This window comes from Acanthaster planci, linkage group LG06, assembly GCF_054643075.1.
Source record: "Acanthaster planci isolate LZ-2023a linkage group LG06, COTS_SCS, whole genome shotgun sequence".
Classification (NCBI taxonomy): domain Eukaryota; kingdom Metazoa; phylum Echinodermata; class Asteroidea; order Valvatida; family Acanthasteridae; genus Acanthaster; species Acanthaster planci.
The window spans coordinates 7,754,784-7,768,060 of record NC_141782.1 but is presented as its reverse complement, the minus strand read 5'-3'; the positions used below and the strand labels follow the sequence as shown (position 1 = coordinate 7,768,060).

Sequence of the window (13,277 nt, the reverse complement as noted above, 5' to 3'; positions counted from 1 at the left end):
TCTCTCTCTCTCTCTCTCTCTCTCTCTCTCTCTCTCTCTCTCTCTCTCTCTCTCTCTCTCTCTCTCTCTCTCTCTCTCTCTCTCTCTCTCTCTCTCTCTCTCTCTCTCTCTTGCCTCCCTCCAGGCGACGCAACCAGACGGCGCGACGGGCGACGGCACGACGCACGATGCGACGCTTGTACAAAAGTAATGGCAAGAAGGCGACGGTTTGACCCGTCGTGTCGTGTAGTTGCGTCGCCTGGAGGGAGGCTCGGGGGAGAGAGAGAAATGTGTGTCGTAAAAAGTACACCATAGCTCCATTGAGTGAGGGCATGGCGCGTCCTATACATAATGTATGGCGCACTTATTTTTTATTTTTCCCTGATTATTTCAACAGTGAAAACAAACTGCACCGGACGTAATTTTTTTTTATTCCACGTATCTCTGCCTTTCTTAATCTTGACGGGGTCGCTATGTCATTCCGGTTTTAATTAAATCTTTTTCCCACTTCCTCCATGGTTTACGCATCACCATTGGTTCACCGAAAGAAGATTCCAAAGAACCTTTTTCAAAAGTTGCCTAAAAGAAAGTAAACAATTACTAGGAAAACACGAAACAGTGAAAGTATATTGTAAATAATAGGTCACGGTTAATCACTCTTTTTTTTCCTTTTTATTTCAACAAGAAAATCCCTGAGTTCGATGATCTTCAAAAAGCGCGTCACGTTTGGGAATCCGAGGCCCCGGGCCGATTTTATCTACATGTAGTTGGAGTTGATAAAATTTTAAGACCCTTAAATTATTCAAATGATATTATTCTTTTAAGATTTTCGGGTCAATATTTTCTGAATTTGAAGGTTATTAATTGACATGATTGAGATGCTGAGCAACTTCAAGTCCAGGGAGAAAGAACTACACACCAAATTAGAAGCTACATTGATGACACTGGGCATCCTCCGAGCACACGAGCAGGTGACGCGTGGCGGCGTGCTACAAAGCCACCGTGAGACCGGACCCGTACCCTTTCGCAAATGATGCGGAAACTGAGAGTCATTTAGTGGTAGGCCTACTGACCTGCTGGCGACGCAGCATCAATGAGGATCAAGTCATCGAGGCGCTGAAAGTGTCTTCCCAGCTGCGGTTAAAGACGTGTGTGCGTTTCTACATCATGTAAGTCCAATCATGGAGGTGTGATTCTACCTCCATGGTCCTATCTACATGTACTGTTGGACTATCATTGATCTCGTCATGATTGCTTGTACTAAATTGTAGGCAGAACTATTTGTTGTCGGCAGCTGCCCCCCTCCCCGTGTATATATAGCCTAGGCCTGTAGGCCTAGCATTAGCCCCACAAATAGGGCTGTAGTGGCTCGCTTTTACAATCTGTCTCTTAAAAGAGTCTTATCTGTGTAAAAGAGAGCCACTACAGCCCGTGGGACTAGCCTAGCATGTACTGGTATAACGCGGGAGACGACGAACCCCTGTCAGACAGTTGAGTCAGGGGAAATTGGGGGTACTCTGTTATAGGATAGGAGCGCGGCAGACGAGGAACCAGAAACTCCAGGGTTTGCTGGAGGTGGATTGTGGGATAGGCCTAGTTATTTATAATCTGTGATTAAGCAATTACCAAGACCACCATGGATTTCGGTTCGGTGGTGTTTTGTCATGGTCAATCGTGCATGTGTATGCGCCACAGTGCTTGTGGATGATACATTTACATTGTCGGTTTCACTACGAAGTGACATATAGGATAGTTTTAGTGCACCATGAAATGATGTACCATTCATAGACTTTGTACACACTTCGTGGTGGAGCAACTATCCACATTACGTCACTTTGTGGTGCAACTGACAACATGTATGATGTAGATTGCCCGATTAAGTGTTAGGTGACGCAGATCTCATTCTCTTAACGAACAGTATCTTTTAATAAGCAGAAGACTGGAAAACGGAGCAATATCCATTCTTTCTATGTGTATCTTTATTCATAAAAAAAGTGCTTTAAAGGCTTATGTAGGAAGCATTTCTTGATACTGCGTCAATCCGCCTCAAGCAGAAGCACCCCCTCATCTGTTGAAAAGAATGCCTTGTAGCGATGCAACTGTGACACGTACGTTTCGTAGTTGTTCATGAACCAGCAAATTTCAGTTTCTACTAAAAGCGCTTCTGCTGAGAAAATGGCACCTTCCCTTGGTCCAGCTTGAGGCCAATAGAGACTCCATGTCTGCTTGCATATGTTATGCACACAAATTTTCTGAGCCACCGTAGAGGAAAAGAAATTGAACCACAAACAAAATCTTCTAAATCAAAGTGAAAGTAGGAGTCAAACATCAGCAAGGACAGGATAATTCCGGAAGGTGAGCGACCAATATTTATTTTGCTCAGGAAATGTGATAACTATCGCATTGATAGGGTAACCCATCCTTGCTATTAGATCAACTGATCATTCCAACTGACCAAATCCAACATGCTTAAGATAATATTCCTCTCTCAGTTGTCCTGACAACTAATATCTTATACTTAAGATTAACAGATTTGAACGGGAAATTTCTCACTACTTCAGTTTGCGTTGATCAAAATTAATAAAGTGCATCATCACCTAAAGACAAATTTTTCAGCAGGGAGGGCCTTTCATATTTGATATTTGCACTGCGATGCTATTGCTATTGAGAAAAATGTCCAGGGGCTCACAAAGGTCAGACACAGTTCACACTATGACCTTGAAGCGTAACCAATGTGCAACCGTAGTGTGCAGTGCAAGACTACTGCTGCAACACAGTGAAAGACACTAGACCATTTTTTGTGGCACAGAGTACCACAAAATATCAAATATCCCCCAAAAAGAGATGGGGGGGGATTGGATGGACGGTGATGATAAACAAGCATTTAATTTTGTCAGCCTTAAGCAAACTGAATTACATGTACATGTACCTCAACCATTCAGATTCTTTTCTTTGTAAAGATGACCATATTTTCAGCAGGATAGGGTCTGGTGAAACAATTTGAAATGTTGGTGGGCAGTGGGGCTGTTCTGAATATCTGAATAACTGAATATTTGATCGATTGTTGAATATTGAAATATTATTTTTCGAATTTGAATATTTGAATACAAAGTTTATGAAATGGAAGGGGAAATTTTCTTTTGTTTTAAATGAGAGAAAATGCACTAGATGAAGGCTTGTTTCCAGCAGATTCAAATGAAAAGCATCAGAAATCTTACAATGATTTAAAAAGTAAATTATTCATTAAACAATTCAAAGGCAATAGACAGTTTCGACAGGGCTGTAAGTCTTGTTCATCTCTTAAATTTTGCTAAATCATGGCTGGAGATACTGCTAGATGTGAGAAGCTATTATATTGATCATAATGTACAATTATGTGTGTTATTGCAACTGATTTTGTATAAGGTTTGTTCCTCAACAATCTGCTGGTCAGTACGACCGAATATTCAGATATTCGATCAAATTGAAGGTCGAACATTCAAATACTGAATTATTCAAATTGTCTCAGCCGTAGTGGGCATTGTGCACTTTTTTTGGGGGGGGAATGGAGAATTTTTTGGCCTGCCAGTATATTAGGTCACTCAAACTGTATTGTTGCCCCCAAAGGCAATTTATAGAGTCCTAGTTACTTGAACTGACAGCTAGTCAAGTCTCTCAGGCTGCCCCACTTTATTAAAATGTTCAAAAATGACAAAATTCAGGATAGCCACTTTTGAAGTAGCACCTTAATTTTTACTGAGGGCCTTGAAAAATGTAAGTAAACTTAGACCATAGAGGTGCCCAGACATTCACACAGACTTGGAGGAATTGGGGAAGGAGCTGTCACAGCATCATGGATGACAGCAGCATCAAGAGAGAACTTTTGCTTGGCCAGACTACCTCCTGAACTGTACAGGGCTCATTGTTCTGCCTCTCTGAGGTGCAGATTGATGAGCCTCATAGTTTAAGGGATAGTTTGGCCATAGCTTGACTGATGTTGGACAACGTTGAGTGATCCTTGATAAAACTTAGAAGGCAGTATGTGCTAGTGCTGGCTTGTTAGTCTCAAATTAAAGCTGAGAAGGGACCATGTCGTTACAACTTTCTTTTTCTTATATTTACTAATTATTGCAGTTTTCTGTGCCATGCTTAGCCATATTGATCTTTGTAATTATGTGAAAGTGAGAAAGCTTGACTCCAATCAGCTACAATTAATTTAAATGCAGAACAAGAGCCATTACTACCAGTGACAGTATCCCTTGCAAACTTAGAGATGGATGTACGCAAGAGATTTACAGAGATTCATCAGCGGCTGCAAGAACTTGGTACAGCAGGGGACCAGTTAACCCAACTGCCGTCATTTAAGAAACTGCAGACCCTTAGCCAATCCAAGTCAACCTCCAGGATCGTCAGGATTGTCACTTTGGGATTCTTCTGGGCAGTGGTCCTGGCATTAGTCCTGGCCTACATTGCCATCATGCTGCTTGTGGTGGGCAGCAATTTTCTCGAAGACCCCCGCTTGGAGCAAGTCCACCGGAGCCTCAGCCAGGTCTGGATGGAAAGGGTCATGGATGCCAACATGGACACTGAGACATGCCTGATGGCTGTGCCAGAAACACTCCAAGACCTGTTCCGGCCGCCGGTGAACTGCAGCATCTGCCGGGATGTCGAAGAGATCAAGAAGCTGTCTGGCCTGACGCAGGAAGAGTTTGAGCGACTGTATGCCTACACAGCAAGGCCAGTTGTGGTCACGGATGGAATGGAACAGTGGACGGCACTACAGGTCCTCAGTTTTGATTTCTTCAAGGAGATTTACAGTGACAAGAGCCCTGTGCTTGAAAGTAACTCTCCCGACTGCCAGTTCTTCCCGTATAGAACAAATTTTGACAGCCTGAAGGAAGTTCTTGAGATGGCACCAGAGAGAGCGAATTTATCAGATGGTTCTGCTCCTTGGTACATCGGATGGTATGTCTGAGAAAAGAAAAATCCCTTTTTGATTTGAGTAAAATCTTACTTAACACCTAACAGACTGATGACCATGAGATCTAACCATTCAGGGCAGTCACAAAATAAACTTGCTATTGCAAATGGACATTTGCATGCAGTTTAAACACTTCCTGCCGGGGAGCCCGGTTTCTGGCACCGTGTGTTTTATATACACATGGCCGGGGTCTCCGAAATTGGACAAAGGGAACTGGGCCTTGTAATAAAAGACGGTACTCGGAACAAAAGACCAGGCTGCTGGGCATTACTGACATTTTTTCACTCTCAATAGTGGAGATAATCTAGCCTTGTTTTGAAACAGTACACCACGGTTTGGGGCATTTTGATTACCACTGGGGACAAATGCGCTCCACCACTGCAGCGATGAGCTACACAGCACCCCTGCATGCTAATCTGGCCCCTATTTAAAAGAGGTCAGCAGCGCACTGTGCCAGGTTCGTGAACAAAAGAAAGTTACATAACACCGCACAATCTGGGCTCTTTTTACAAGGCTGCAGGCCTGGCTGAAATACCCGGGCGTCAATAGGTTTTGTCTGTCGGACCAGAGTGGCACCAGACAGTAATTCGTGGGGGTGTACACGTCCATTAATTGAAATGATGAATTTTTGAAGAATTTTGAAAACTGAAAATCTTGAAAAAGTCCTGATTATGTGCACTGCATTTTTCAAACCACCCAGCGACAAGTGGTTAATCTACTTTGAATGAACCCTTGCTAGGTTGCATTTGAAGATAAGTAAAACTGCAAATGGCCTGTTCATTTGACCAAGGGGTAAGGTTGCATCTCAAGTGTAGTTACTGTTTCTTCTGTAGTGAAACATGTCGATTTTGGCTATCTGAAAGCAGTTTCAAACAAAAACCGGTCAGCATTCTGCAGTGTGTTAAATGGCTCACTTGTGTAATTAACTTCTATGTACAGATTTTTTCTCACTTCATATTTCTCACTAATTTATATGAATGCCTGAGGGACAAATTATATCTGCATATCTTCTCCCTTCCATTCATCACTTGCTAAATTAACCTATCGATATGTTGTCTCTCCATTTCAAGGAGTAACTGCGATTCCACAGCAGCCAATACCCTTCGCCAGCACTACCACCGGCCGTACTTCCTGCCACCAGAATCCGAATCCAGCAAGACTGACTGGATCTTCATGGGCAGCCCTGGCTATGGGGCGCACATGCATGTAAGGGGCGCATCCCATATCAGGTGACCGTGGCTAGGAGTAATACACTTCTCTGTGAGAAGTGGCCACAGCCGCTGGCCAATGACTTCCCATAGGGGCACTTGTTATTGCCAGCCACAGTCATAACTTTCAGACAAAGCCAGAAAAAATGAACCAGTACAATAGCTTTGGAATGATTTTCAAAGTTGGGGGGAGGCAGTTGTGAGATTATCGGGTATCAGCCATAAATAGACCAATCCATTGGGCCCCACCCTATTATAGGACCTGCAAAAAGGGGGGGGATACCCCTCCGGTCAAAAGTATGGGGGGGCCGTTGGCTCCCCTGCCCTCCCCCCTTCCGCCGCCAGTGAACTAGTATCCACTCTGTATAGGAATATGAGATGGTTCACTTTTATGTACATGTAGCAGGATATGATCCTTCAGTGGTAACTCACCGTGTGGGTGCACAGGTTCAAATATGTTTGCCGTGGCACTCGCTGTGCATGCACAACGAATTTCTGTTGACACACAGTCTTCAAGAGTGTGTACTGGGCGCCCAGATGAAAGAATCTCACCAACCTGTCTCTCTTTTGCCGATGAGGGAGTGCTTCAAGTTGGGGTGGATTGTGACTGTGTTTTTATCAGTTGCACATTGTTATAAGTTGCATATCTGCAGAACAGTAGTTTCTTTAGGAATCAAAACCAAATGTGGAGCATGTTTTAACTTCATGATTTCTTGCAAACTGCAACGTGAAAATACTCTCCATCCTGAAAATACATTCCTTCCGTTATTGGAATCCTTTATAAGTCGCCCGTGTTATACAGTAGAACCTCATTAATAAGAGGTCCTTCTGACTTCCCAGAGTATTTTGTTTTAACAGGAACCTTGTATGATCACAAATTGAAACAATGATGAACAGGTGGATGAAAAATAAAAATTCCACGTTATAAGCAGAATGTTGTGATAACAATGCTCTTATTAATGAGGTTTGACTATATAATGTCTTTTTTTTTTAGATTTACTGTCATTTACCCTGTCTCCAAAGTGATACTAATTTATGACTGGTTATTGTCTTGAAGCACCAGTATCAATTTGTGCATGTCATTTTTATCATTTTGTGTCCCTGTGCTGACAAGACTATGCCGTCGTTATTATAATTATTTCATCCTGTGTGTATTACAAGTCAATTACAAAGATAAAAAAAAATTACAACAAAGAAATTGACTGGAATGGGATTCAAACCTGCCATCTTTAAAACATCCCATTGGTGCTCTGGTAGCTGAGCTGCCCGGCCCTATGTTGTTGGTTCCCCATTAGTCAATACCTGTGTTCCGGTGTGCTAGTGGGAAGCCATGAAGCCTGTTCATCTGCACACCATATTGCCATTGGCTTGTTTCCTGGAAATGTGGTGTACAAGTTTCTTTGCTCAACTTTATAATGGGATGCTTGGTGATGGTAAACATACCAGTCCACATCACTGGTCCGCTGTTCTATGTGACCCAACCCAACGAAATCAGGAATGAGTCTCAAATTGACTTTTTGTTTGTACGTGGTCAGAAGGAGAATTTCATAAGCTTTAAAGAGGTACATATTACAAGTATGTTGGTAGTACCTTTTAATACACTTCCAAAATATACAGAAACCACCACTTCGATTTTTTTCAACATTTTTACCCACATCCCCACTTTACTCGGCCATTATGTAAAATGACCTCAGCGACATATTCCTGATTACAGTGTACCTGGTCACATGTGTCAGTTTGAGCTTGCACATAACCAAAGAATAGTGGACTGGTCACATAGGGCCGGTATGTTTGCTGCCACCAAACATTTCATAAGGCTCCCATTACTATGTTAGCACCTCTTTGTTTTCCCTATTTGGTCTATCTTACACCACAGATTGATGACGTGGAGCTACCATCTTGGCAAGCACAGGTCAAAGGTCACAAGAGGTGGACCTTGGAACCCCCACCAGAATGCTACTTGGAATGCCAAACTCTGGAAGTGGAGGTCCATCCCGGCGAAATCAGTAAGGTTTCTCTTACAATGCATAGATTTCTCTGTCTAGCTCAAGTCCCCGGGGGCTCAAGACCAGTCAAGAGATAAGGAACTCAAACTAATATAGAGTGCTGTCAACCACAGCAGTGTCCCACTCACACCAGTATTGCTGTCCATGAGTATGGACTCCAGTGATGCTCACATTAAGGAAGTTTCTTTTGAAATTTTGCAGAAATGTTCAGAAATTTTGGAAGACGTACCTTGAGTACCACATAAGTTAAACAAATAGAGTAAGGATGGCTTAACAAGTTCAAAGAATAGTGAGGTACATGTAAATGGTTATAGCACAAGGGTAAATTTTTGATGGCACTGCTAAGCTTTTTTGTGTGCATGTCCTGTAATTACACAACTAAATCTGACATAAAGTTCGCATTAAATTGGAAGCTACCTGTCTCAGGATTTTATTGGTTTTTTTTCTTTGTGAAGCTCAAGGGATAGAGCGCTGGTATTCACATGTCAGAGTGAAAGTTTAACAGTGTCATTTGTTCTTAACCTCTGTCCAAATTTTCATGATTTAGTGATTTGGGGTGTTGCAGTTGAAGGAAATGTTCTTTTTACAAATGATCCATTCTCCCCAGAAACCTTTTCATGACCAATTCTACCCATTACATTCAAACAGGGGTGAGATTTGTCAGTATTTGTCCTGATTTCTTTTTTTGTCATCAGGATTCTTCCTGATTTCAGGATTTTTTTCATCGAGATTTTCCTATTTTGGGGATTTATCAAACAGTCTCTTTCAAAATCTGGAAAATCCTGGTTTAGCAATATGGCGGTAACCAACAACGTTTGATTTAAATCAAATGATTTAAAGTATTGATTTAAATCATGATTTAAATTACTTTAAAAAAACTTTGTAAAAATCTTTTTAAAAATCATGTTAAAGAAACCTGAAATTCTTTTTGGGTATTTGAAAGGAAGAAATGGCTGAATTTAATGTACCGATGTCTTTAAAATATTTCCACACAACCAGAATGGGGTCGTTTTGTGTATAATGTTTCTCTTTACACTTACTCAACATTTACATGTACATGTACAGGTTTGCATGTGCAGGTACATGTACATGTACAGGTTTGCGTGTGCAGGTACATGGACATGCACAGGTTTGCATGTGCAGGTACATGGACATGTACAGGTTTGCATGTGCAGGTACATGTACATGTACAGGTTTGCATGTGCAGGTACACGTACATGTACAGGTTTGCATGTGCAGGTACATGTACATGTACAGGTTTGCATTGGACATGTACAGGTTTGCATGTGCAGGTACATGGACATGCACAGGTTTGCATGTGCAGGTACATGTACAGGCATGCATGTACATGTACTGTTCACCACTCTACATTTTGTATGACTGCTTAATTACATGTATATAGAATTCTATAGCCATTCCATCACGCATTTTGATAAAGCAGTATTGCCAAATATTAAGGACAGCAATATTTCTAAATATCACAAAAATTGGAACACCAAAGATATGTACTTATTCAATAAAGTCTTTTGAAATGTTACATTCATAAGGCATGTTGTGTTAGCAAGTACAAGAATTTTATCCCAATACGGGCGATTCACAGTAGTGCACCTCCAAGAGTTTGCAACACATTGGCCAATCACAGCGTGCGATATCTATCGACCCTTTTCAAACCCGCATTGGGTCGGCAGATTTTGCACTTCATGATTGGCCAACGCGTTGCAAACTCTCAGAGGCACACTTTTGTGAATGGTCCGCATTGAAGAAGTAAAGACGCTGATCTTGAAGTATTTTGTTTTTTCATTGAAATTTGCTTAAACAGTTTATTCATACCAAGAGTTTGTGTGTATTTCAGCGTAGAAGTACATGTAACTGGAGTTAGCAAACTTTTGCGCTTGCTTAGAAAGAAACTGTTCAACATATGATAAACTTAACCGCAGCAGTCATTAATGGGTCCTTTAGTCACCACATGGTATTTCATGTCTTGAACTTCAGGACCAAAACCCTTCTGGACAAATTATGCAAAGATTGATTTAAATCCCAAAAATCTGGATTTTTAATATATTTTTTAAAAATCGTGATTTTTATCAACCCTGGTCTTACATATAAAAGTTGACACAGAAATGGGTATTTTAAGGGTTGCTTTAAGGCAAACACAAATACACAAATGCTGCTGTGGGTCCCTCAAACCCTCTGATGATTGTGTTGTGGATATTTCAGTTTCCTCCTAGCTCACCCCTGTATATTTGACTTAATCCAACATATTTAGTGCCATGTGATGCCAAGTACATGTAACTTGTCTTGTGCTTTTTCAAGATTCCACTTTAAATTAAACTTTCAGAATTTTTCAACCAGCTTCCACTCTGTAAACAAAATCTGCCCTTTTCAGGATGTCACCAAATTCTCTGCCAGAAATCCCTGTTTCAGGCTTGCCTGCATTTGAAGAATTCAACAGCTGTACATTTCCTGTGGCAAGCGACCTTGTTTCTGGTTGTAGTATCATGTTATTTTTGATCTACACCAGTCACACATGTGCAATTTACCGTATGGTTCCATCTCACTCTAGGCTGACTACGTAAACAGACACTTGCTCAATTTTCAGTCCAAAATGCCTCATCATGTCCCAGCCTACGGAAGCTGCAGAGGCTTGCATCCTGGCTTTAGGTCTTTCACTTTCAGCCTGTGACTAATTCGCTGCTCCACGTTCCCAATTTGTCCACAGTCGTGCTAGACACCAACAAGTGGTTTCACCAGACGCTGATCATTGGAGATGAGATGAGCATAACCATCGGCTCCGAGTATGACTGAGCTCACCACTCACTGCCAAAACTAATCTTTTTTACGTCGGTGTAAGGGAAAAACCTGTAATGAAAAGTAACCTTTTCTGCTTCTGTAACCTCTTGCCAAATGTATTATTTATTAAAAAAAAGACTCTTGAAAAATGCTAAGATTTTTAGGCAAGACATTGAAACCAACTCTTGAAAATCATGTGATCAATTTGAAAGTCACCACAAGCTCATAATTTACAAGACTCCAAAATTCCACCTTGAACTGCAAGGGATATGTTCTGCAACACAGGTGGGCCGCAGCAGCCAAGTTCTGCAACACAGGTGCACTGCAGCAGCCGAGTTCAAGTTCAACATATGTTTCATCTCCACCAACCTCTCGTATGCTATATTTGTGTGCGTAAAACAAAGCAGGCTTGAACTCAAATTTGCCATAGAAGGCTCAAGGAATAATTGACATGTTAAACCGTCATCAGCTGCCTCTATAAAAGTGGATTGCCTGATGATGTTTATAGAGTTTATGCATGGCAGCCATCTTCCTGATCAATGCTTTAGTTATGGAGGATGTACACAAAAGGGCTACTCATGTGCATCCCTATGGAACAGAAACATTGACCGGGAAGAAAAAGAAGATCTTTGATAAAAAACCGCATGTATATAGCATGGTGATCAGTTACAGTAACGTAAAACCAATGCTATGAATTCTAATGCATACATGTCAGGTTCTTAGCTTAATTAGGAAATTTGATGCTTAACTTTGTTCACCAGAGATAAACTCATTTGATAAAGTAATGTATGAATACCCCATCATGATAAAGATTTTCTTCATAAGGAGCGTGCACTCAACATATTGAGCTATCAGAAACGATTCAGACATTTTTTGTTCTTCTCACTTATGAAATTCAGCTAACTTATGTAAATGAAATCATGTGGCATATTTCTGAGAACTGCAGATTTTCATTGTGCATTATTCAAGCCACTACATGTCGAGAGTATAGTAGTTCATTTTAAATCCTTGTTGCTAGGCACAGGTTCAACATAAAGTATTACAAAAGCACATCCTTTCTGCTCTTTGCACAGGAAAACCAAAAAGGAAGTTTCCTTGACTAAAAAGTGATATGAATAGCTGGAATGTGTCCAAGATCAACAGCTGCATGTATTTCCTGTCCTGCAAATTAATTGTGCATTGCACTTGAATGTAGTGTTGAACACAGAAAACTTGTGCATGTATGTTCATAGCTAATAATACTTTGTACAAAATTCCTGTCTGATTCTAGTTTTGTTATCAAAATAAAAACAATATAGGAAGGTCTCTCCAGCTCATAGATTGTTTCTTTTGGGTCATTTCAGTTCAGGTTTAGTTCTGGCTTTCTTGTCTGTTGACCTTAATTGTTTCTGTTTTCACTTTTATTTCATTTCATAAGCATACATGTATATGGAGTCAAAACAGAAACCCTTTTGTTATTCAAGCTTTGAAAAATAGCAATTGTGTATACATTGACTAGATATTTACTTCTAAACCATGGTATGGGGTGGATCTAGTTATATTTATGAAGGGATACCCTTTAACTACTTCAAATGTAAATACACTAATAGTGTAATGCTGTCTGAAGTACATGGCTGTGGTTTAAAGTTACGCAAGAGTCCTTGGTTATTGCTGGAGCTACTTCCCGTGTTGCTGGGTGAAATTTTTCCCACAGAGTTGTTTGAATATAATATACGTTTAGTTTACTAAAGTTCATTATTTTCCTCAAAATTTATATATTTATGCAATCTAATTAATTTGAATATTGTATTCAATGTGTTGGGAACCTTTGTTAATTTGAAGTCATTGGAATTAAACCTTGATTTTTAAATTGTTTGAATGGTCATCAAAAATCTGGTCAGTGTTACTTTGTCATTTGTGTTTTGTGTCATTTGGCTGACCACCATCATTTTAAAACTTACATTCCGCCTGTGACACTCAAAAGCACTCCACGCCGAGTGAAGCAAGACTGTTGAGTGGTGACAAGGGACTACATCAACTTGATGGGAATTGGGAAGAATAACAAACAAGCTCTATCCATTTATATAACGGGTTTTGCCCTTACCCAAGGTATATATTAACCCTAACACTCCTCAGTCCTCCAACAGGTGAAGATTGAGGAGGGTTAATTGATAAACACTGTGTGCTCAGTGCTTGTCCTACAGCTTGCGAAAAAAGTCACAAGCTTACTCGGGTGGGACTCGAACCCACGACCTCCTGTTTACTGATGCAGACATCTTAACCACTCGGCGGTACCCGCTGCTTCACCTGACTCAGAGCGGCCAGCCGACCCCGGGAAGCTCGCTGGTCGAGTTG

The 13,277-nt window shown here is 40.9% G+C and overlaps 1 protein-coding gene across 2 annotated transcripts; it reads left to right on the top strand.

Moving 5' to 3' along the window:
* The first annotated feature begins 852 nt into the window (after window positions 1–852).
* On the top strand, window positions 853–12,814 carry LOC110980027 (uncharacterized). 2 transcript variants are annotated; one of them, XM_022236297.2, is made up of 5 exons: window positions 853–1,148; window positions 4,185–4,923; window positions 6,010–6,145; window positions 8,024–8,153; window positions 10,873–12,814. In XM_022236297.2, exons 2-5 carry the CDS (start codon window positions 4,232–4,234, stop codon window positions 10,956–10,958), a joined length of 1,044 nt encoding a protein of 347 aa, XP_022091989.1. In that variant the 5' UTR covers window positions 853–1,148; window positions 4,185–4,231; the 3' UTR covers window positions 10,959–12,814. The 2 variants fall into 2 exon arrangements, with proteins under 2 accessions (XP_022091989.1, XP_022091990.1); XM_022236298.2 differs by lacking the exon at window positions 853–1,148 and adding an exon at window positions 1,173–2,334.
* The last annotated feature ends 463 nt before the right edge of the window (window positions 12,815–13,277 follow it).

Bases quoted from the DNA above. Each gene is read 5' to 3' on its own strand.
- LOC110980027 (XM_022236297.2), top strand. From the start codon at position 4,232: ATGGATGTACGCAAGAGATTTACAGAGATTCATCAGCGGCTGCAAGAA. The intron at 4,924-6,009 runs GTATGTCTGAGA...CTCCATTTCAAG, and splicing joins GCTCCTTGGTACATCGGATG to GAGTAACTGCGATTCCACAG. The intron at 8,154-10,872 runs GTAAGGTTTCTC...ATTTGTCCACAG, and splicing joins GGTCCATCCCGGCGAAATCA to TCGTGCTAGACACCAACAAG.